Source organism: Colobus angolensis, unplaced genomic scaffold (genome assembly GCF_000951035.1).
Source record: "Colobus angolensis palliatus isolate OR3802 unplaced genomic scaffold, Cang.pa_1.0 Scaffold320, whole genome shotgun sequence".
In the NCBI taxonomy this organism is placed as follows: Eukaryota; Metazoa; Chordata; class Mammalia; order Primates; family Cercopithecidae; genus Colobus; species Colobus angolensis.
Genome location: NW_012116489.1, coordinates 2681169 through 2706831, shown reverse-complemented (window position 1 = coordinate 2706831; position 25663 = coordinate 2681169). Strand labels below are relative to the sequence as shown.

Genomic DNA, 25663 nt, shown 5'->3' with positions numbered 1-25663 from the left:
GAATTAGGAAATACTACTCTGATTGATTTCTTTTATTTCCATAATGACTAGGGATTTGAATTATTAGCTCACAGCATGAAAACAGAATCTACATTTTCTCATTTTCACTGTTTGCTTTACAGAACAGTAAGAAATAACAGAGCTCACCCTTAGTTTACTCTTTTCAGTAAAGGTAAGTTCACAGGCAACCTCCCTTGGTGGGAGGTCTCAGTCATGTTCTGCACTTCAGCTGTTACCATAGATCCCTGCATTTGGGTGGTTATTGGGTGAGTGCCTCTTCATTACTAAAGGTAAAATTCTGATCTCCATTAGCATAGCTAATGAAGTATAGCTAATGATGCTTATATGCATTTCTAGCCATTAAAATCCAAAAGGAAATAAAAATGAGTTTTAGATTCTCTAATGTCTAATACTTCAATTATTAGATTAGATCAGGTTGCATTCATATTTGGCTTTTGAAACACCAAGAATGTAGTCATAAAAGACTAGATTCCCACTCTACATTATATGAGAAACAAAAATAAATGAATAAATAAAAATATTTAATTAGAGACTTTAAGATATTTCAATGTAAGACATTTTTAAAAATTTTAGATTATTTAAGGTATTTCAATATACTTGTAAATACATTTTATGTCTACCTTCACATATAGGAATATCATTGGTCCATCCATCTGTGTCACATTCACGGTAATTAATCTCACCTAGCAATTGATACCTGAAAACCCAAAAATAACAGTGTTGAGATAATGTGTGTTTATATGCAGTTTTAAATTCAATGCCATTCTGAGTGTTCAGAAACTCCATAGTAAAGAAAATGAGCAGCATATACATTTTCTTGTTTCTTGTTTCTTGTCTTCCCTTCCTCCCTCTCTTCCTCCTTCACTCTTTTTCTTAGATTTCTTAAGTTTCTCTCTTTCTTAATCTCTATCTCCCTTTATCTTTCTCTCCTTGGTGCATGGACTGAAAATAATCATAACCTTTGGTTCATGACAAACTCATTATTGTTTCATACAAAGTATTCTTATTTTCCATTGAATTATCTAATTAATTAAATTCAATAATATAGTAAACTCCGTGAACTATCACCAAAACAAAAGCTAAAAATATCAGAGTAACCAACAGCTAACATTATGTTTCCCTCTCCTCCAGTCTTAGACCATATTTCTGTCCTCCACGATTCTGATATTTTCTAAACACCTTAGGCTTTCTACATAATTTAAGATAGTGCCAGCAAAAAGTTGTTAGTGTGTGATTCACTTTCAGCACTTGCCTCCATCTCCCCATCTCTATCCTAGAGATTTTTTCCAGAGAATACCCAGTGAATCAAATCTGCTTATCCAATCCATCTAATGTTGAACTTAAGTAATTTTAAAAACCCATGAAGCCTGCCCTTTGAATCTAAAAATGCTCTATTTGAATATGAGCTCCCTGGGGCATGTGCAAAATGTGCAATCATTTCTAGAGGCTTCAGATCTATACATTTTTATCTCCTTAGCCAAATCAAGTGCTGAACTTAAAGAGAGGACACAAGTCTATGAGAAAACAAATATTTCAGAGGTGAGGAAGGTAGCAAATTAAAAATTCAGCCCCAGGAAATTATAACCTATTTGGTTATGTGTGATAAGATAAGCAGTAATGATTGAAGGGCTAAAAATGTATTTGAAAAGCCTCCCTGAGGTAGTGACTAAGGAGAGAATAAATTCATAAGAAATAATACTTATTTGGCATCTACAATATCTCAAGGTCTCTTCTAAAGGATGCAGATGTGTGTCTTATTTATTTTTCCTACCAATCCATGAAGCATATGAAATGTGTCTGTTTTGCAGGAAAGGAAATGGTAGCGAAGATATATATTTTTAAATACCCATAAATGTTAAGTGGAAGAGTTTTGAAAGGCAGGCTTACTCCAGTGACTGAGATTTAAGCTATTATATTTTATTGCTTCGAATTAAGAAAAAAAATGAAGAAAGAATGATGTTATTCCATTTGTAATATTTGGTTACATTTATATTTATGAAGTATAAGATTATAGTGATCTAATCCTAGTTTTCCCATATATAGATTTTTCTTCAAAATAATTTTTGATCTAGAAGAGAATAAGGGGGATAAAAGGACACTGAGACACTGAGGATATACAGTGATGATTTTGGCAATGAAAACCCAGCAGTTGGTTAGAAGGAACAGAGTCAATGATTCTGAAAGAGTAGTATTTTTAGTCCATGTGGTAAGAATAATTTGCAGACCTGGGACATTAAGTAACATTAGTTGTAAGTAAAACTTATAAGCAGGTAAAAGTCTTGCTTTCCTTAAATTTTATAAAATCTGTCAAAACAGTTTTCATACAATATAAATTGGTTACAATTCCTATTGTTCCTGACACATTGAACTCCCATGATACTCGGCACAAAATAGAATGTCATGAAGACTTGTTGGGTGAATACTTATAGATGTGCATACTGTTTTCACACTCTTCTATAATTATACTCTACCAGTGCAGTTATACTTCATTTAAATTTTTCAATGTTAAGGATAAAATATGTTATCCAGATTTAATTATTTCCATCATAGTTAAATTTTCAGGTACTTGCATGTTACTTTTTAAAATGTCCGGAGAAAAATATAATAACCTTAAGATATATAAAGTAGTACAGCTCCTTAATTATAAACCTCTTTTTGTATGGACTACATACCCCTCATTACATGTATACACAGCTTTTACACCATATTCAAACACATTTCCTCCTATGAGGTTAAAATAACCAAAAGGAGTATCTCCAGGATGTCCACAGGGCCTTTCTAAAATGAAAAAAAAAAAGTTATAAATTAATATGTAATAACAAGGAATATATTTTAGGTAGGTGTGGGGGAACAAGTATATTTGATATTATATAAGAAGACAGATTGAATACAAGGAAAATTAAACATAGCAGAGCTATTATTTCATAATTGAACTTAAACTATATGCTTGCTTTTTTAATTTTGGAGGAAGACCACCCCTTTTTGAAAATGATGATGTAGGCCGGGCGCGGTGGCTCAAGCCTGTAATCCCAGCACTTTGGGAGGCCGAGACGGGCGGATCACGAGGTCAGGAGATCGAGACCATCCTGGCTAACACAGTGAAACCCCGTCTCTACTAAAAAATGCAAAAAAACTAGCCAGGCGAGGTGGCGGGCGCCTGTAGTCCCAGCTACCCGGGAGGCTGAGGCAGGAGAATGGCGTAAACCCGGGAGGCGGAGCTTGCAGTGAGCTGAGATCCGGCCACTGCACTCCAGCCTGGGCGACAGAGCGAGACTCCGTCTCAAAAAAAAAAAAAAAGAAAATGATGATGTATTGGCTGGGCACAATGGCTCATACCTGTAATCCCAGCACCTTGGGAGGTCAAGGTGAGTGGATCACAAGGCCAGGAGTTCGAGATCAGCCTGTCCAGCATAGTGAAACCCCATCTCTACTAAAAATACAAAAATTAGCCAGGTGTGGTAGCACGTGCCAATAGTCCTAGCTACTCGGGATGTTGAGGCAGGAGAATTGCTTGAACCAGGGAGGCAGAGGTTGCAGTGAGCTGAAATAGCACCACTGCACTCTAGCCTGGCAATAGAGGGAGACTCCATCTCAAAATTGCACCACTGCACTCCAGCCTAAGTGACAGAGCCAGACTCCATCTCAAAAAAAAAAAAAAAAGATGTATGATGTATTATTTTGTATTTGAGCAGCAACAGTGATATAATTCAGCCATAATTGTGATAATATTAAATCTTAAGTATTTTTGCAACCAAAAGTTTTCATAAATTTCACAAATGTATGAAGTACTTACTCTGACATTTCCTTAATGGATTAAGAGCAACCCATTCTCCCTTCCTGCATACCATTACTATATTTCCAAGAGATCTATATCCAGGGCGGCATTTATAGACAGCCGGAGTGCCTTCTGGATATGTTTGGTCAGGCCAGGAACCTGTCAGAATTTCTGTATTTTTTCTTGGAGGAAGTTCCTTGCAATCTACAAAAAAATAAAAACAAAATAAGTGCATAAAGTATCTATTTAAATGTACAGTATATTGGGGTAATTGTTGCTTTTAAAAATGTCTAGACAGTTACAGACCTACCTAAATTTCCCTCTCTCTCTCTCCTACTCCCATATCTATGGAGTAAACATACATTTCATGCATGTAGTGTAAGTATACATTTCACCTTATAAAATTTGTATCTACATAATTTTATAAGAATGTTCACTGTGGAAGAATACCTAAAAACTTTGCAAAGCAATAGATATATTTTGTTATACTACTCTTAATTGCTGGAGAGCATTCTACTATTCTTCCATTAATTTGGGAAATATTTATTGAGCACTATTGTAAGTTGTAAAGCAAAAGCAATGAAGAAACAAGTTATCTGTTCTCAAAGCATTTCCATTCTAGTAGGGAAGCCAGTTATTTAATAAGTAGTCAAAGAAATGTACAATATGCATTACAGGTAGAAAAATTCTATTTACAAAAATGAAGCATGATAAGTTTTAATACAAAATTATAGGAACACTCCAAATAAGATAGAATAGGATGGAAAAGAACAATGTTTCTACTCTAGATTGGAACAACAACAAATTGTGTGTGCATGTGTATGCTCAAAGGTAAGTTGTGGGAGCAAAGAGGATTAAATGAACAAAATCCAAGTAGGCAGGTCTTGTTTCAAGTAAATATAGGGTCTCTGGCCATTTTTTACCTGGTTATATTTGTCAACTCTGGATATGGATTGAAGATCCTTCCTCTGAATGGAAGAATGGTAATGAGGTAAGAAAGAACCAAACATAAGGAGGTTATAGCTAGCATGAAAAATTCTGAAACTTTGCCAAATCAGGTAGCTTTGCTACAGTCTAGGTAGCTTTTTACAAGAAGACTGACTTTCCCATTGTCTCATAGAAAAAAAGTCTCAATAAGAAAAGGGATCTGACTCAAATACACAACTAGCATTCTCATTAAAATATGCCATATTTGAAAGTCACTCTGTGTGATATTTAAGAGCAGTTGTCAAAACAGCAGAAAAGCTGTATACATATATGTATTTATGTATATACATACATATATACACATATATTATTTATATATAATAAAAGCTCTTTATATATGATTGCTTTTCTGCTGTTTCATATATATATGAGCATTTAAGATTATATATATAAGAGCAGATGTCAAAACAGCAGAAAAGCAAACATATATAAACAACTATTATATATATCATACGCTCACATACATAATATATATGTGTTGGCTTCTTCTATCTCAAAAGTCTAATATATATATACACACACACATATAGAGTATAATATATACATATATATATATATGTATGTATCTACTCTATATGTGTGTGTGTGTGTGTGTGTGTGTGTGTGTGTTCATCTTTTGGGATAGAAGAAACCAACCAGACTCTTGATTTTAAAAACCCAAGAAGGTTTAATCTTTGAGACTTTAGAAACCAGAAGTGGAACTGATTCAAATTAAAAGTGTTACCCAGGTCCCTCTGAGTTAAATTTTTGAGTGGCTCAAGAAAGAGCAAACAATCTTGTTAGTGAGGGTAAGTTACATAAACTTTGCTCATTACATATTTTTGTTTAAAAATACGATCTTGAATAAAAATTAAAAGATACATAAAGAAGCAAAACAGCTGTGAACGAAAAAGAGAAAATAAATATTCGGTAGAACTAGACACTCAGATTCAGATGTTAGAATTAGTGTTAAGGTCTTTATAACAGCTATTTTAGGGACATTAAAGGAACTATAGAAACTAGATGTAAATTTTAAGAAGATATTCAAAATAAAATTCACTCATAATAAATCAGGTGTTATCTTAAAACTGCATAAAAAATGAGAACAACTTGTCAGATGGTGTTAAGAATCAAATGGACATAACACAATACAAACTTGTTAAACTTAGAGGAAGTTTAATGTAAAAATATCCAAACTGAAGTATAGAAAGACAAAAGTGTATAAACAACAACAAACAAAACAGAGTACAAAAAAATATGTGGTGTAGAGTAAAGTTATAAAACATGTGTAATTGGAATTCTAACAACAGAGAAGAGAATGAACATAGGCAATATTTGAAGAAATAATAGCTCAAAGGTTTCCAAAATTGATGAAAGAAATCAACTCACAAAATCAAAATTTTAACAAACCCCCAAAATGCTATATACCAAGAAAACCTATACTGATACTCTGCTGAAAACCAAAGATAAAGGCAAAATCTTAAAAGCAGATTGTATTAGTCCATTTTTGCACTGCTATAAAGAAATACCCAAGACTGGGTAATTTATAAATAAAAGAGATATAATTGACTCACAGTTTCACATGGCTGGGGAGGCCTCAGGAAACTTACAATCATGGTGGAAAGGGGAAGCAAGGACCGGATCTCTTCACATGGGGTGGCGGGAGAGAGAAGTGCAAACAGGGGAAATGCCAGATGCTTATAAAACCATCAAACCTCATGAGAACTCACTCACTATCATGAGAACTCACTCACTATCATGAGAACAGCATGGGAGAAACTGTCCCGTGATCCAATCACCTCTCACTGGGTCCCTTCTTCAACACATGGGGATTATGGGGATTACAATTTAAGATGAGATTTGGGTGGGGACACAGAGCCTAACCATATAATTCTGCCCCTTGCCTTTTCCAAATCTCATGCCCTGACATTTCAAACCACAATCATGCCTTCCCAACAGTCCCCCAAAGTCTTAACTCCCTACAGCATTAACCCAAAAGTCCATGTCCTAAGTCTCATCTGAGACAAGGCAAGTCCCTTCCACATATGAGCTTGTAAAATCAAAAGCAAATTAGTCATTTTCAAGATACAATGGGAATACAGGCATTGGGTAAATGCTCCCATCCCAGATGGGATGAACTGGCTAAAACAAAGGGGCCAAAACCTCCATGAAAGTTGGAAATCCAATAGGGAAGTCATTAAACCTTAAAGTTCCAAAACAGTCTCCTTTGATTCCATGTCTCACATTCAGGTCACACTGATGCAAGAGGTGAGCTCCCACAGCCTTGGGCAGACCTTCCCCAATGGTTTTGCAGGGTATGGCCCCCTTCCCTGGCTGCTTTCACTGCTGGCATTGGGTCTCTGTGACTTTTCTAGGCACATGGTGCAACCTGTCAGTGGATCTACCATTCTGGGGTCTGAAGGATCGGTGGCCCTATTCTTACAGCTCTATTAGGTGGTGCCCCAGTGGGACCTCTGTGTGGGGGCTCCAATCCTACATTCTCCCTGCTCATTGCACTAGCAGAGGTTCTCCATAAGGCCTCCTCCCTTGCAACACACCTCTGCCTGGATATCTAAGCATTTCTATACATTCTCTGAATCTAGGTGGAGGTTTTGCATTCTGTGTACCCACAGGACTAACACCATGTGGAAGCTGCCAAGGCTTAGGACTTTCATCCTCTGAAGCAATGGCCCAAGCTGTATGTTGTCCTCTTTTAGACATGGCTACAACTGGAGCAGCTAGGATACAAGCCAGCAAGTCCTGAGGCTGCACACAGCAGTGGGGCCCAGGCCTGCAAAACCATTTTTCTTTCCTAGGCATCTGGGCCTGTGATGGGAGAAGCTGCCTTAAAGATTACTAACATTCCCTGGAGACATTTTTCCTTTGTCATGGTGATTAACATTTGACTCCTCATTCCTTACACAGATTTTTCCAGTGGGCTTGCATTTCTCCCAAGAAAATTGAGGTTTCATTTCTATTGCATCGTCAGGCTGCACATTTTCCAAACTTTTATGCTCTTCTTCCCTTTTAAACATAAGTTCCAATTTCAGATCAACTTTCTCAATGTTCAAAGTTCCACAGATCTCTAGGGAAGGGGCAAAATGTTGCCAATCTCTTTGCTAAATGATCTTCGCTCCAGATCCCAATAAGTTCCTTGTCCCCATCTGAGACCACCTCAGCCTGGACTTCATATTCCAGATCACTATCAGCATTTTGGTCTAAAGCATTCAACAAGTCTCTAGGAAGTTCCAAGCTTTCCCACATCTTCCTGTCTTCTTTTGAGACCTCCAAACTGTTCCAACCTCTGGCCGTTACCCAGTTCCAAAGTCACTTCCACATTTTGAGGTATCTTTATAGTAGTGCCCTACTATCTCGGTACCAATTTAGTGTATTAGTCCATTTTACACTGCTATAAAGAATTGCCTGAGACTGAGTAGTTCATTAAAAAAATAAGGTTAATTGACTCACACTTTCACATGGTAGGGGAGGCTTCAGGAAACTTACAATCATGATGGAAGGTGAAGAAGAGAAGACTTTCTTCACATGGTAGCAGGAGAGAGAAATGCAAGTTGGGGAAATGCCAGATGCTTGAACCATTAAATATCATAAGAACTCACTCACTATCATGAGAACAACATGCGGCAAACAATCCTTATGATCCAGTCACCTCCCACTGAGTTCCTCCCTTGACATGTGGTGATTATGGAGATTACAATTTAAGATGAGATTTGGGTGGGGACACAGAGCCAAACCGTATCACAGACAGAGGAAACATTCTTTTTTTTTTCAGGAGAATAGTAAAAATAACAGCCAAGTCTGTGGAAGTAAATACTGAAGTCTGAATATATATGTTGTAGCATCACTAAAGTGTTGAAAATTAAAAGTCAGCAGAGAACTCTATAAATGGTGAAAATATACTTCAAAAATGAAAGAGCATGCAAACACATTCTTAAGCAAACACATTCTTAAGCAAACAAAAGCAGAAAGAATTCAACAAGAGCAGACTCAGCTATATAAAAATACTAAAAAAGTTATCTGGGCTGAAGGAAACTGATCTAAAATGTAAACAAAGAAGTACAAAAAGGAATAAGCAGAACTGAAGAAAATAAATAGATGACTAAATAAAAAAGCTATTGAAACATGATAAACATGCTATGCATATTTTACTCAAATAAAAAAGAACCTAGACAGTTTAAATCAATAATGACCATGTTTAATAGTGTCTTTAATAAATTCAAGAGTATAATATGAAACAATAATGGCAAAAGTGTCAGGAAAAGGTAAAGAAAATAAAAGTGTGATATTGTCCCCATAGTCTTGATGTGGTAAAAATGTTAATTTAGAATAAACTGTAATAATTTAAGTATATTTTATTGTAATTGCTAGGTTAGCCACTAAACCAATAATATTGAGATGCATAAAATAACTAGTGTACATGATGTAATGAGACAGTCAAGATTATTTGATTAAAATAAGAGAAGGCAGGAAAAGAAAAAAGAAAAAATGAGGCAAAAATAAATAGCAATATGCTAGACTTAAACTGAACTGTATCAGTAATTACATTAAATGTAAATGGATTCATTACCACACTTAACATGCAAAGATTGTCTGACCGGATAAAAGCATAAAAGAAAACTCAAATATATGATGATTACTTTTAATAAAATTGTACATACAAACTGAGAGTAAATGATAAAAACCAATATGCTAGAAAAGTATCAACTAAAATCAGAATGATATTAATGTATTAATATCAAGCAAATTATAATTTAAGTTAGAAAGTATTACTAGATAAAAAGAGAGTCATTTCATGTTAATAAAAGGGCTACTTTAACAGAAAGTTACAATAATTCTAAATGTGTTTGAACAATGTTTACTGGAGCTGGCTCATACTGACTCATAGGCGTCAATTATACACATCTTTTGCTAATACAATGTTCACTGATGACACGTTGGTAACTTGAAATTGACCATATTGTGAAAATTTACACATGAATCTCAGCAAATTTTACAAATCATGGCTGTTTCCTTTCCTTTTAAAAAATGGTTGGTTGTTTTACATTTACCAGCATGCCTCTTTGCATAAAACTATTAATGTATCTTCAAAATATAACAGAATTAAAAGAAGTAAGCAATCCACCATCATAGTTTGAGATTTAAGCACACTGTTTCCAATATCCAATAGGCAAAGAAATAGAAAAATAAGGATATACAAGATATGAACAACATTATTAACCAAATTAAGCTTTTTTATATTAATAAAACACTGCTTCCAACAATTGCAAGATGCATATTCATTCCAAGCAAATCTCTACCAATTTCAAAAAATTAAAATCACTCTAAGTATACTCCCTGACCACTAGATATTGATAATAGAAAATAACTGGAAAAGTCACAAAATTTTTGAAGTTAAGCAACGCTGTTTTTTTTTGTTTTTGTTTTTGTTTTTGTTTTTGTTTGACACGGAGTCTGGCTCTGTCCCCCAGGCTGGAGTGCAGTGGCCCAATCTCGGCTCACTGCAACCTCCGCTCCCGAGTTCACACCATTCTCCTGCCTCAACCTCCCAAGTAGCTGGGAATACAGGGACCCACCACCACGTCCGGCTATGTGTGTGTGTGTGTGTGTGTGTGTGTGTGGGTATGTGTTTTTACTAGAGACCGGGTTTCACCATGTTAGCCAGGATGGTCTCGATCTCTTCACCTCGTGATCCACCCACCTCGGCCTCCCAAAGTGCTGAGATTACAGGCGGATTACAGGCGTGTGCCACGGCGCCCGGGAAGCAACACTTATAAATAACTCACGAGTTAAAGAAAAACTACAACATAAATTAGAATATGATTTGAAATAAACAGTAATGGAAATACATGTTAAAATTTGTGGGCTGATGCTGAAGCAGTGATTAGAGAGAAAAATATATATAACCTGAATGAATTAGAAATAAAAAAACTGTTGGAAATCAATTATCCAAATTTCTAATTCAAGAAACTGGTAAAACATTAAATTAAATCTAAAGAAAATAGAGGACAGCAAATAATAGTGATGATCACATAAATCACCCTCCAAGTTCAAGGTGACGACTAAAGTATTTAAGGATACCCAATTCTGTTGTTACCCAGCATGGATGTGACCTATACTGGCATCAACTTTCATCTTTCATCAGAAAAATTATCTTATGGAGTGGTTAAGATATCAGAAGCTGAGTTTGAGTACCTGAAATCTCCATCAAGCTGTTCTTGTGCATACTGCCTTTATCTTTATTCTATATTTTCCTTGAAGCCGAGTAACCTTGACAATGGGTAAGTCTATTGTACTGTGTAACCCCGGACAATTTCAAATTGAAACTCACTCTGGCAGTCTTGCAATTAAAACTCACGGGAGCCGGGTGCGGTGGCTCCCGCCTCTATTCCCAGCACTTTTGGAGGCTGAGACGGGCGGATTGCCTGAGGTCAGGAGTTCAAGACCAGCTTGACAAACATGGTGAAACCCTGTCTCTACTAAAAATACAAAATTAGCCAGCTGTTTTGGCACATGCCTGTAATCCCAGCTACCCGGGGGCCTGAGGCAGGAGAATCTCTTGAACCTGAGAGGCGGAGATTGCAGTAAGCCAAGATCGCGCCATTAGACTCCAGCCTGGGCAACAAGAGCCAAGCTCTGTCTCAAAAAAAAAAAATAATAATAATAAATAAAAAATAAAACCCACGGAAAATGAAATGGAATAAATTTGAATCCTTACTTTATTTGCAAGCATGCACAGACACATGCACACAAATGCCAGGTAGATTAAAGAATTAGGTTTAAACAAATTTAAAATACATATATGTTTCATTCTTTTACAATTTTTTAATTATCTGCTATATTTAATGCTGTGTCATTTTTAACTTACTATTATCTTAGCGCCATCTATCTATAATCATATTTATTTTATAAATATATTTATTAAAAAGTATGAGTAAATATCAAAAATGTAAGGCTTAATGCATAAAGCAACTTGCAAACAGAACATATACACATTACAACATTTTTTAATTAAAAACTATATTTGTGAAAAAATCATATATACAAAATTTAAAGAAAATTTAACTGAAAAATTATTCTTAACACAAACACACTTCTTGCAGTAACAAAAGCACTAAACACTAACTAAAGAAAAATGTTAGAGTAGAATAGATCATTTGCTTAAGAACAGGCATTTTTAAAAGAGATAAAAATTAAAAGAAAATTATTTTTTGACCAATTTTAATGACAAAAATGTAAAGGAGATGATATTCAATTTTGCTGGAAAATTAGGTAATATAAATATTATTATTAAATAAAACTGAAGTACAAATGACTATTACTTCACTAAAAAGCAACTTAGCAATAAGGAATCTTAAAAATACTCGTATATTAGTTGACAAAGAATTTCAATTTTTTAAAAGGAACAAATAATAATTAGAGATTTTATGAAATATTTAGTGTTTATTCCAGCATTTCTAATAACAGATGTAATTAGAATATTTATGAAAATTGTCAAATTATGCTACACCCATCTGAATTAAAAACTGTGGTTTGGGTAATATTTAATTATGTGCATAAAATTTACAATAGTAAGAAGGAAAGGTAGTATATATTTTCTGTTATAGTGAGATACATTAGGTCAGGGGCCAGAAAACTAACCTGTGGGCCAAATTCAATCCCTGCTTGTTTTGTAAATAAAACTATAGTAGAACATAGCTATGTTCATGCATTTATATGTTGTCTATAACTCCTTTTATGTTACAATAGAAGAGCTGAGTAGGGAGACATTATGACACATAAAGTCTAAAATATTTATTGCCTGGCTATTTCACAAAAAGTTTGAGTGCCTTGAGATGCATTATTTCAGATTAATCTTATCGCTTAGGACACCTTCACAACAAAACCAGGTGGCCAGCCATGGTGGCTCACACCTGCAATCCCAACATTTTGGGAGGCTGAGGTGGGAGAATACCTTAAGCCCAGGAGTTTGAGACAAGCCTGAGCAATATAGCAAGATCCCATCTCTACAAAAAATTACAGGAACAAATTAGTTAGGCATGGTGGCACACACTTGTCCCAGCTATGCGACAGGCTGGGACAGGAGGGTCTCTTGAGCTCAGGATTTTAAGGATGCAGTGAGCTATGATCATGTCACTGCACTCCAGCCTGAGAGACAGGGTTAGACCTTGTCACAAAAGGGGAAATAAAAGCAGGAAAACATAAGTTTTGAAATAAATACTTTCATAGAGGCATTTAGAAACTTGACAAGACAGTAAAGAATTGCCATAACAAATCTTCATATAATCAGAACCCAGAGAGGAAAACAAGGAGCCAAATTTTTTCTGCAATGAGGGCATTCACCATTTGGAGAAGATAAGAGCTTGCTTTTTGATAGCCTTGTTAGGCTAAAGCAACAAAATTCAAAGTTAGAAACCTAAATGAATTCACCCACAGGATAAAGGAAAACTGGAAGTAAACCACACTCTTCTTACAGGAACCCAGCTTTGAATTGCTTAGAGGACCAAGGAATTTCAAAACACAAATTTGGCTTAAGGTAGTCTTATACTGAAAGTTCTCCTAGCCACCCAGAAAAGATAAGTTGCAGCTTTAATATGAGGAAGATTTTTTCCTTAAGTACCAAATTATTATTACAAATGTCAAAGTCATTATAGGGGAAAAAGCACCTTGCTACTGTAAACTTCATAAGAAACAAAATAGATATTTGATATTGGAATAAATGTATATGACTATAATCAACAATACTAATTCTGTTGTTTAAATGTAAGAGAAAAGATTGATTAATGATATATGAGGAAAGAAGTTATAACAAAGTAGTACCAGATTTTAAAAAGAACCAAATATAATTTCAAAAAATGCAAAAAACCCGTTTTAATCATCAATGGACAGCTTAATAGCAGATAACACAGTTGTAAAAAGAATTCATGGACAGGAGGGCAGGTTGAAAGAAATAACACAGGATGCAACATAGAGACACAAATATGTGGAAAATACACAAGATGAGCATAGAAAATGACGAAAGAAAAGCCAGAGCAATGTTGGAAGAGAATTTAAAAAAATGAATGGAACATAGCAATTAATAAATTCAAGAATTAAAAAATTCCAAGCAGTAAAAAAATGCACCTATATGCATCGTAAGAAATATTTAGAAAACCAAAGAGAAAATATCTTAACCTTGTTAGAGAAAAATATTTGTTTAAAAGCAGTAACAGTAGATTTACAAGGACTTCTCAATAGCAATAGCAGAAGCCAGAAGATATAAATGACTTCCATTTGCAGGAAGAAATAGCTATCTATATAGAATTCTATGTACAGAAATAATTTTTCAAGAATAAAGTTTTTGATTCATAGCATTTATTTTATTTTATTTTTTTGACAAGATCTCTATTGCCCATGCTGGAGTGGAGTGGCGTCATCTTAACTCACTGCGGCACTGACCTCTTGGGCTCAAGTGGTCCCTGCCTCAGCCCCCCAAGGAGCTGTGACTACAGTCACAAACCACCTCTTCCAGCCAATTTTTGTATTTTTTGCAGAGACGAGGTTTTGCCATTTTGCCCAGGCAATTCTCAAACTCTTGGGCTCAAGCAATCCACCCACCTTGGCCTCCCAAAATGCTGGGATTACAGAAGTGAGCCACCGTGCCTGGGCTGATTAATAAAATTTGAGATAATTTGCCAACATAAATACACACTAAGGAGAGAAAAAAGATATATTTCAGAAAACTGAAACCGATCCTAAATATAAAGTCTTAGGATGAAAGAAGAAATGAAAAACAAAACGGTAAATGTTCAAGTAAATATAAATGAATACTAACTATAAAACAATAAAAATATTACCTTATATGGTTTTAAATACAAACATGTATGTGTACACACCCATATACATAAAACACATGACAATAGTGTATAAAGTGTGAGAAGAATAAATAAAATTAATGTCTTTTAAGTTCTTCACAGTATCCAGAAAAACAGAAAGGTATTAATGAGCTATGATAGTTGTCTTAATAAGTCATCTTGGTTAAGTCAGCATCCCCAGTTATTCAGTCAAACTAATCTAAATGTTGGTGGGAAAATATGTTGCCAGGTATACTCCCAATCAGTTGACTTTAAACAAACTGATCATTCTAGGTAATCTAGATAGGCCAGATCAAATCATTTGAAAGGTGTGAAACACAGGGCTGAGGCTCCTTTGAAAAAGAGGGAATTCTGTGGAAAGCAGCTTCCTTTCCTGTGAGTTCCAGCCTGTCTGTAATCTTCTTTTCTGACTACCTGCCCTGTGGATTTCAGAGTTGCTTATCTCATGCTCACAATTCCATGAGGCAATTTATTTTTTTAAAAAAAGCTCTTTTAAAGTAGCTAGATAGGTAGATTGGCATGTCAATCGATTAATTGACTGATAGATAGGTAATCTTCTACTTCTACTTAAGCTTCCCGCACTGAACCCAGAGTGATAAATTAGTATTGGACTTTGGTAAGTTAAGAAGGCATATGCTATGCTCTGAATATATGCAACCTCCTCACAACCTCCAATTTATATGTTTAAACCTAATTACCAATGTGATAGTATTAGGAGGTGAGGACATTGGGAAATGATTAGGTCGTGAAAGTGGAGCTGTCATGATTTGGGATGTGTGACTTTATAGAAGAGGCACCACAGAGCTGCCTTGTCCCTTTCATCATTGGAGGACACAGTCAAAAGGCACACTATCTATGAACCAGAAAGTAGACCCTCACCAGACACTGAATCTGCTGGTACTATCTTGCTCTTAGACTTTCCAGCATTCAGAAGTGTAAGAAAAAAAATTCTGTTGTTTATAAGCTATGCGGTTAATGATATTTTGTTGTAGCAGTCCAAAGAGACAAGTTTTAGAAGTGCCCATTAACATGGTGGAACATATCCGTGAGAAAACATTTTGCAATATATCATAAGAAAGTAAGCTCCATATAAAACTATATTTTACAAAATAAAACAAATGCTTGTGAAAGTTTTCATGGGCACTAATTTTCCCTTGAACATTTTGCAAATTTCTGATACATTTGTATTCGTGAACTTGTGTAATATGTGATTCCACATTGCGCTGTTTCGATGTTTATAATAATTTAAGTAAACATATTCTACTCCACTAGATGGTGCTAATACTCTATCATAACAACACAATTCCCCGGCCCCTTCCGCACAAAAGGAACACGGTTTAATTACAAGCTGATACATGTGTTTTTCACTTTCAAAATACAGATCCACTTGATGATGTTCAGGTTACTGGAAAAAATAAGTAAGTTAAGTAATCCTTTCACGCAAAAAAAGTTTAGCCCACTCACTTCCAGTGAGAAGTAAATGCTTTCCCTTCTGGTTATTATTATATTTCCAGATGATATATTTGCGCCCCTCATTCTTGATTTACAAATATTGTTAATTGCTTTTAACAACCAGACGTAGAAAACAAGGATACATCTCTTCCACAAAATCTTCCTGCCAGCTTTTCACAATATTTACTCTGTGAATATGTTTACTATATATAAAGAATTCTCATATTGATTATCTTTTTTCTTCAAATAGTACTTAAGATTCTGGTGCTTTTCCCATCAATGTTAAATGGCATCTTTTCATTCTGCTTGTAAGAAAAAGATATGATCTCCCCTGTTCTATTTTCCCATGTTCCTACTACCATCTTCAAAATCTTAGTTCAGATCATCATCTGTCACCTTGGTCATGAAACTACCTGCTAACCAGCCTCCAGTCCTCTACTCTCCTGTTATAGGAGTCTATTCACAGAGTGACAAGTGATTTTTGCAAATCTGGTCATGTCATTCCTGTGATTAAAATTCTTCCATGACTTCCCTTTTTGCTTATCCGTCATTGCTAACTCCTTCCCTTGGTTTGGGACCCCCTTATCTGGCTCTTGCCACTTTCTCGTATCTCATCATGTTAAATCTTGCACGTATTCACTATGCAAAGCCACGCTGATTTATTTGTTTATATTTAGTTGAGCATTTCAAACTCGTTTTTTCCCTTAGATCTTTTGCACAGGTTATTTCCTCCTCTTAGAATAATTTTATGACAGATTTCTGATGACTGGCTTTGTCTCATCTTTCAGGCCTCTACTCAAATGTTCTGTCCTCAAAGTGATCCACTCATTCTAGTCCCCAGGACCAGCCCACCTAATATCTCTACATATTACCATCCACATCTCTATTTTCTCTTAGGCCTTACTTTACCTCCTTCACAACATTGTTCACAATGCTGTAACTATTTTTTTTGACTAGGTTTTCTATCTATCCCCTCACATCAAAATGTAAGCTCCCCGCAATTGAAGAACAAAGTTTTTCATAGTTAGTGGAAGAATTTTCATCAATGTCTAGGTCTTCTCACTTCAAATACACTTTCTTGCCTGCTTTTGTTCTAACCATTATTATATTCAGTATTACTGAGGTAGGAGATGGGACTTGGACACTGGACCAAATTCAGGATTGTCCAGAACAGGTCTGGGTGGAAGCCCCTCCCTGTAAGACACACACACCAGTGTGCTATGCCAGTTTACCATTACCATAGCAACACCCAGAAGTTACGAGTCCTTTCCACAGCAATGACCCAACAACCGGAAGTTACCATCCTCATCCTGGCAATTTCAGCATTAACTACCTCTTAATTTCCCTATAATTAAAAGTGCATATAAATATGAGTGCAGAACTGCCTCTGAGCTGCTACTGTGGGCACACTGCCTATGGGTAGCCCTGCCCAGCAAGGAGCGGTACCTCTGCTGGTGCTATATACACTGTCACTTCAACAAAAAGTGCTGTTTAACACCACTGGCTCACCCTTGAATTCTTTATTGGACAAAACCAAGAAACTTCCCAGGCAAGACCCAATTTGGGGGCTTGCTGTCCTATATCATTATCAACTCATGCCATAGCAAAAATATTTAAGGTAATGATTCACTGCACTGAGTTCTAATAATAATTACATATATCTTGTAACATGACTTTTATTTGCCTGAATTGACTAACAATCAAATGTTCAAGCTCAGTTAAACCCTCTTCTCAAAGACTTCCAATTAGACAACCAACAGTTATTTTGGCCCAAGTAGTCAAACTCTCAGCATATATGAACAACAACCACATTTGCTTGCCTTAAATTGGCAGTTCTTGAAGGAAATAGGGCACACGCTTATTAAATAGGAAGCATACAACTTCAAAGGCACAGAAACATTTTTTGAGATGTGATTTATCTTAAAACTTTTTTAAAAATAGCCATCTCATTTTTCTCATTCTAGATTAATGAGTAGACTAGGTCATCATGTCTAAGTATTTGAGTATTCATTGTTTAAATGAATACTTCATCTTACGTTTACAGTCATTTAATTGCCAGTTAATTTTGTTTACAAAACACCACATCGTTGAAGCTTTAATTCATTTGGCTTTGTTTTACAATTTAAAATTATTTTTAGTCTAGATGCAGTGAGTCATGTTTATAATCCCAGCACTTTGGCATGCCAAGTTCAAGAGGATCAATAGACCCCAGGAGTTTAAGACCAGCCTGGGCAACATGGTAAAACCCTGTCTCTACAAAGAATTTTAAAAATCACCTGAGCAAGGTAGCTATAATTCCTGCTACTTGGGATGCTTAGGTGGGGAGGACTGCTTGAGCCCAGGAGGTTGAGGCTGCAGTGAGCCATGACTGCACTACTACACTGCAGCCTGGGTGACAAAGTGACTCCCTGTCTCAAAAAAAAAACAAGAATAATACTAAACAAAATATATATATTTAAGCCCACATATTAGGAGTGTGAATATGTTTAGCTACTGGAAAAGAGTAAGAATCTTTTTATTATAATTTGAGGAAAATAGTTATATAATTTTGGTCCAAACTAAAAATCAATGTTATTTAATATTTTTAACAATCTTAATTTACCTAATTTTTTCACTTTCAAATTTTAAGGGGGCATTATTGACATACAAACATAGAACTAATTACTTATTTTCAATGTCAATATGTCTTTTAACTGTTACTTGAAAAGTGTTTCTATTCAAACGAAATAAATCATGATAAAATTATATATTTGCAAAAACCTTAATCAAATTTGTGCCAGATTGTTTTGGTAGACTAAAATTGATCTCTTTGTTCAATTATTCTGTTTTTCTAAAATTATTTTGTGGGTTAAAAAAACAGGACCTATTACTTCTTAAATAGCCTACTTCTAAACTTAGTAGATATCAAAATATACTATAAAGCAAAACTACAACATCAGTTTGGAAAAAAATAAAGCAAATGATTAAAACAGAAATAGCAAAAATAGGTGTTTTGCATTAAATTTCTTTCTTCTCACTGATCTGTATTAATATTATTTATTCAATCATCCTTTGGTATACACAGGGTATATATATTTCAGGACTGCCACATATGCCAAAATCTGCACGTATTTAAATTCTACACTTGACTCTGTGGAAACTGCATGTACGAAAAGTCAGTTTTTCCTATGCATAAGTTTTGTATCCCAGCAATACTATCTGTTTTACCTTGGTTTAGTTGAAACAAATTCACATAGTAAGCAGATCCCTGAAGTTCAAGCCCATATTGGTCAAGGGTTAATTCTATATATATATATATATATATGATCTAATTAACTTTTCAGAATAAGAAATATTCAAATTCTTTTATAAATAACATGAGAGTAACTAAAGATCATTTCAGAAGTAACATATATACCTTTGTAAAGAGAGTAAAGAATTGTTTAAAGAAATAAACTCTAGATAAAGTGGAATAGGGATTATGTCACACTTAATAGGCATTTGAGAAAGCAAAAGAAAAAAGAAAAGATAAAAATGTAGCTAGGTGTGGGAGGTTGAGGCAGGAGGATTGCTTGAGCCCAGGTGTTGGAAGCTGCAGTGAACTATGATCACACCACTGCACTCCAGCTAGGGCACTCCAGCCTTAGACAACAAAGCGAGACCCTGTCTCAAAAAACCAACCAACCAAACAAACAAACAAACAAAAACCTTAACAGTGAAAAGAGCAAGAAGAAAATTCCAGAATCATAAAAAGCAGATGGGAGAATAGCCGATGGTCATATGAAGTTGGATAGAATAACAAGTTTGTCATAATTAGAGATAAAACAAGATACTATTAGAATATGGGTTGAAATTCCAGAAGTTTCTTGAAATGTGTAGTATTTAGTTAGCTAGTTTATAATGCCAGTTACTGTTCCAGTCACAAAAAAGGAACTCAGCCACAAAGAGACAGTACAATTAGGACCTTGAAAATAGAGAGAAAAAAAACACAACACACATTGTACCAAGTATTACTAAGTAGTACTTGAGGAAGTTAAAGTGATGGAAAAATGAGCGAAAGAACAGATGAGTAACAATGAAACAATCTGGAAGCTTTTCCATTATATCTGTAGATTATGGACAACCTGTGGAAAAAGAATAGTAGATAGTAGTGACTAGAAAATATAAGAGAAGATGAGGTGATAACTGTTTAGTGCACTTAAAGCTCTGTTGCAAGAACCCAGAAAACTCTAACATTTGTAATTCCATTGTACATCTGACCTATGTGTCCTAAGCTTAAATTTATGTCACAGTTCAAGAATTTCTGAAAGAATATTTCTTTTTTCTTTTCTTTTTTTTTTTTTTTTGAGATGGAGTCTCCCTCTGTCGCCCAAGCTGAAGTGCAATGGCATGATCTCAGTTCACTGCAACCTCCGCCCCCCGAGTTCAAGCAATTATCCTGCCTCAGCCTCCACAGTAGCTAAGATTACAGGTGCACACCACCACACCCAGCTAATATTGGTATTTTTAGTAGAGATGGGGTTTCACCATGTTGGTCAGGCTGGTCTCAAACTCCTGACATCGTGATCCACCCACCTTGGCCTCCCAAAGTGTTGGGATTACAGGCATGAACCACGGCACCCGGCCTGAAAGAAGATTTCTATAATCACTTTTCCATCTATTACATTTCCAGTTAACAAGGTTTATGAAAAACTTGGCTAAGTTAAAATGTCAGAAGAAATAAAAGTGTTCTGTCAAATGTTTTTTCTTTCCTTTTTATTGTTTCATTTTTTGATGTTCAGTTACTTTATTTCCTCTGAGCTATCTTTTTATGACTCCTTATAATTTTAAGCTAAAATGCAAAACTTTTTTGTCAATTACATCATCCCCTTTCCACGTACTATGGTTTTGTGAGGAAATGGGTAAAGTACACATTAGTTAACTGAGCACAGGATAGATTAGGTGGCAGAATCTCGAAGGCCTAGGCAGGTGGGGGATGGTGTGTGGGGGAGGAGGGGGAGGCATAACTGGGGAGAATGAAAAGTGGCAAAAGACTGCAGAATAAACAACCAAGGATTAAACAAATAAAAGTGGGTCAATGTAGACTGGCTCAGATCTTAGAAACTAAAGGCCACACATGAAGAATATTTACCGATCTGCTTTTGCACTTATATTTGGGAACTTACTTCTACCTAAGAATAATTTTAGTTAGCAATACTTAGATATTTCATTTTTAGTTTAAATTATATGTAGGCAAAAGAGTAGCATATGCATTCCCAGGATATGCCTAAATTTAAAATAAGCAAAGCTTGCCTTGGCAGACGTCTCAGGCTCGTGCCATTTCTGTGGGCATTTTCTCTACCCCTTCTCTTATAGCACTCACTATAACACTTCAACCAGCAGATCTGTCCTACCTGGGAATATCTCATCTTCCAGAATCACTTTGTCCTATCCTTACCCTCATCAACATCCATTTCTACCCTCCCCCACCCACTGAAATTGTTCCAGGGAAGTTGTCAGATGATAATAATTCAAAGTAAATTATGAATAATGCTAAATTTAACTATCCTAAAACACATATTCAGTGTATTTATCATTCCATATAAATGACAGACTGGTTGAATTTATAGTAATACTAATATCAACATGTAAAATATTTTAGGAGGAGATGAGATATTGAAGCCAATTGGGCCATTGCAAAACTTTAAATCACACCATATAGGTAACTACCCATACTACTATCTCTGAAAATGTGGAGGTTTTGGGGAAGCAAGGGGGAATTCTTATTTATCACACTGAAATTCAAACATACAATTTGGAATTTTAAACCATTATTCTCCTTTTTCTGATTGTAATGGAATCCATCAATCTTTGATCTATAATGTCTTCTAGGACCTGAAATAATATTTTTGCACTCTAAAATCTCTAGGATTAAAAAACATGTCTGCCAAACAATGCAGCCAGTATTTACTTGGACGTGTTTCAGTAGAGTTTTAATTTATTCACTTTAATCATCTTGGAATTTCTGGGCTGTGGCCTAATTTCATATAGTACACAATTGTTAGATCCTAAATCTAAAAAATCTGCTTGATTATAATATATTCAAAAGCTTGGTCATAATATATTTCGAAAAGGTGAAATTAGGTGGTATGATGAAGAAACTGTTATTTTAAACTTTCCTGTAAGTCTGACCCAATTCTTAGTAGCCTGCAGTGACTCCCTCAGCCACAGACTGTTACAACAAGGAAGCAGTTAGCATTCCTACATAATTGGGAACGTTACTGTAGACAATGTATTGCATTAAAACGGTACTATGTAATACCCAATATATTAAAAAAAAGAAAACAAATAGAAAGCTGAAATCATAAATTATTCCTGTTGGCTAAAATTCTTTCTTAGTAATGAATAGTGTTTTTTTTTAAGAAAATTCACTCTTAACAGAGCAGAAGTAATGCTAAAATGTTATGCAGTTGAGTAAAGCAGATTGTGATAGTATTCAAACTATCTTTTCTCAATTTGGTGTTCAGTATTCAATGTGGAAAATATAAACAAGCAAATATTGAAGTATATGTATTTTTGATGATCAAGGCTACTCTGTTAAGTAAAAATTTGTTAGATATGGTAGATTAACAGAATTGATTGACATCTCAAACTAGTTTAGTTTCAGAGAGTATTTGGGAAACAAGAAATAAAATGGGAGTTTGACATCCACTTAAAATTCATGTAGTTTTTCTCCATTGGCTTTTTACATGTGCTTTTATGAAAATTATGAGACTGACCTAAGCATTGCTTTAAATACTAAAGTTGTGCTTTATCTTTTAGGTCATTTTCACCATAACATATATAGTGCTGATGTTCAATTCACCAGTAGAAACTGATATCACATTTAAACACACATTGATGAAAAATAAAATTCAAGTGAAAGAAGTCAGCAATAATCAATTATGTAAATAAGATGCTTAAATCACTATTGTTTATCACATATACTTTGATGTACTCTATTTTAATATTTCAAATTCAACTTTTAAAAAAGTTATACTGTTTATTAAACTTGCCATTGATTCTTGATTTTAAAGATTAGAAATAAAACAAATCTCCCTCATATGACAAATGATATCTATGTAAAACCTGAGCAAACAGTATGTAAGTATGAAATATCAGAAACATTCTCATAAATTTAGTAAGAAAAGACAAATATTTGCACAAAGAAACAGAAAAAGATGTCTGTTATGATTGGTAATGTGAACATTGTTCTGGAACTGTTTGTAAATATAAAAATGTTTCATTTTAAAATACTAATGATAATATTTATATGTTCAAGGAAACTAATTGTCTTCTTCATTTAAAAAGTGGCTACATATAAAGTTTATAAGCCAAATAACAAGCAATAACGTTAGAAAATATAGCTGAAAAAAGTTCAGCCTTTCAAAAGGTATTAAACATATTTGAATATTTTTTAAATTACTGAAATATATAACTATAAATACATATGTGCCTTTATTTTCTAGATTGGAAGACTCAAACAGAGATTTTGTGTTATTTGCTAATATTCTTCAGTTCCTAGAGGTGTAATAGTCACTCAATCAAAATTTCTTTACTAAGTGAAAACATTTTGGAAATTATGAATAATATATAATCATTTAGTTTAAAAATGTTAATCAAATATCTATCACATAACTGGTTACCTATCATAGCCTAGGAAAGCAAACCTCCTCCAAGAATAAGCTTTTTAATCTATCAAGAAGCAGTGATATAATTAAATTTTATTATGAATTCAGAAATTGTCTTACTGGAGATCAGAAAAAAACTCCTACACTCATATTCACTACTCCAAAAGATTGCTCTTCAAGAATATATTTTATATACAACTACAGGAAAAAAATCCCTATTGAATAACTTGTTATGAATATTGTATATTCTATTGTGTTTCAAATTTGTATAATATTTTTATTCTGATAATACAAGTAATGCTTGTCTACAAGAATTCTAAGGTCATGACAATATCAGTTGTAAATGATAAATGAATTTTTCTTTAGGAAGAGTTAAAATCATATTTGAAATAAATCTAATCATTATGATTTGATAGCTTTTATTGACTGTATATTCACATCTTTCTTAATGATTTCACATGATACATTTTGGTTATACTTCTAAGCAAAAAAAGTAAGTTACATTTTATGATAATTACAATGGAAATGATTATTCCAGATTATGGTTTTTCAGAAACGATTATTAAAATATTTTATTCTATTTTATATTAAATACAATTATGATGAATATTTAGACATACCACTCAAATAAGGTACTTTTAGTTTTTTAACTCAAAATGTCAAAAGTCACTCAATTATCAAGCTACAAAATACTTAAGCACATTTTCTAAATCAAGTTTTTATTACTACTGTGAAAAGCATCATTAGTAAATGTTTCATATCAGTTTTAGGAAAAGAGACTCTTTTAATCTTACCTTCTGCTACACAAATAGCCCATAACATTAGGCAAATAATCTTTGCTAGAAGTTTCATTTTTTGAATCTTTTATGAGGACATTTACCAGCTAACTCTGTTCACAATGTCCAGTTCTCCTCTTCCAAGAATTGTGATTAGTGCAGGAAAGAACTTGCTGCAAAAGGAAGTTGAAACTAGATGCTCCGCCTATCAGAAACTTTTGCAAAGTAAATAAAAAATCAACCACAAGCCACAAGCCCAGCAATGCCAGAGATTGAATCTGATTCTCGCTGCACTCCCACTGAACGTCAATGTTGTGACCTGCTCTTGGACTTTTTCTTATTAAGCTAGGTAAATTCTCCATTGGAAAATGTTCATGTCCTTGGTATGTGCAAAACAGCAGCTGGCGATATCCTCTGGATTTCATAAATCCTTCAATTATTCAAACTCTCTTAGGATCTGTTGTGTATAAACCTCAGAACAGGAAATAAGAGAAACTTTAAAAGAAATCACATACAAAACTTTGGTTTAGGCAATGTTTTCACAATCAGCACCCAGACAATGTGTGGAAACTTTGCCAAGAATGCAGTGCTGGATGAATTTAGGGGCCTGCTTTTCTAGCAATTCATAAAATTAGTTTTCTAAATACTTTTTATATGTACGTTTTTGAAGCAACTGGCTCACTCTCATTTGACATAAATAGGTTTAATAATCCCAAAATCAACAAATTAAAATGCTGACTTTTGAAACTTTGTTTTGTGTAATACGTATAAGGAAAACATAAACAAATCGTATGCTGAATATTGAGAGGATAAAGATATCTATGAAACCACCACCAAGGTCAAAACACTGAACATTATTACCTCCCAGAAAACCCCAGTACTCCTTTTCAGTCAATACTCCTCTCAACCCTCTCCCACATCCCCCACAAACAGAGACCACGATTGTGATCTGCAAGAACATGGAATATATTTGTCTGGCTTTTGTACTTTGTATAATGAAAAAGAAGCAATTTACTCTTATGTTTAGAGTTTTTCACCAAGAATTATGTTTGGACCGTTCAAACACATTGTGAGATGTAGTTATAGATAGTTCATTCTTATTGTGATTTCATATTCCATTTTTTTGAATAGTTCACATTTTATTTGTCTGTATGCCTGTTAGTGAGCATTTGAGCA

At 34.5% G+C, this 25663-nt stretch overlaps 1 protein-coding gene across 3 annotated transcripts in view; it reads right to left on the bottom strand.

The window, feature by feature from the left end:
• The window catches only part of CFH (complement factor H), a 159754-nt gene extending 134827 nt beyond the window's left edge, over positions 1 to 24927 (bottom strand). For all 3 annotated transcript variants that reach the window (XM_011951605.1, XM_011951604.1, XM_011951606.1), the window contains exons 1-4: positions 24506 to 24927; positions 3815 to 4000; positions 2694 to 2799; positions 642 to 718 (exon numbers count right to left, since the gene is read on the bottom strand). In XM_011951605.1, coding sequence (XP_011806995.1) covers positions 642 to 718; positions 2694 to 2799; positions 3815 to 4000; positions 24506 to 24563 — 427 coding nt within the window. In that variant the 5' untranslated portion in view covers positions 24564 to 24927. The remainder of the gene's footprint in view (positions 1 to 641; positions 719 to 2693; positions 2800 to 3814; positions 4001 to 24505) is intronic.
• Between the last annotated feature and the right edge of the window lie 736 nt (positions 24928 to 25663).